We start from the raw sequence: 367 nt of genomic DNA on the forward strand, positions 1-367 counted from the left end.
GTAAAGCTTCGCTGCAGGTCCACCCTCCACCAGGGGTTGGTCTCGTCTTCAGCCGTGTGGCTACAGAACCCATTGCTATAGAACGAGTTCCGTCTGCCATCGATGGCTTTGGACGCAGTGGCAAAAGAGAGTGTAGATGACTGGGCAGCTTCTCCTTTGAGTGCCACATTGGGTAATGGGTATCCTTGAAGGAAAACCAAGAAGACAATCATTTCTTTTGGTTGGGCTCTCACACCCAGTGGCAGTTTTTGAAATGGGCAACATGGTCGGTTGTCAAGGGCAAAAATTAATAATCCGACATATTTAGTACAAGTAATATTACTAGGACCAATGGTTATGAACCAGCCAGCAGTATTTTAAACAGAAA

The 367-nt window shown here is 46.0% G+C and overlaps 1 protein-coding gene across 1 annotated transcript in view; it reads right to left on the minus strand.

The window, feature by feature from the left end:
• The window catches only part of LOC102302236, a 6,346-nt gene extending 5,979 nt beyond the window's left edge, over positions 1-367 (minus strand). Inside the window, exon 1 of the mRNA XM_042214769.1 lies at positions 13-367. Within this exon, the coding sequence (XP_042070703.1) occupies positions 13-212 (200 nt within the window). The 5' untranslated portion in view covers positions 213-367. The remainder of the gene's footprint in view (positions 1-12) is intronic.

This window comes from Haplochromis burtoni, unplaced genomic scaffold (genome assembly GCF_018398535.1).
Source record: "Haplochromis burtoni strain Fernald_Lab_line unplaced genomic scaffold, NCSU_Asbu1 Contig_609, whole genome shotgun sequence".
In the NCBI taxonomy this organism is placed as follows: Eukaryota; Metazoa; Chordata; class Actinopteri; order Cichliformes; family Cichlidae; genus Haplochromis; species Haplochromis burtoni.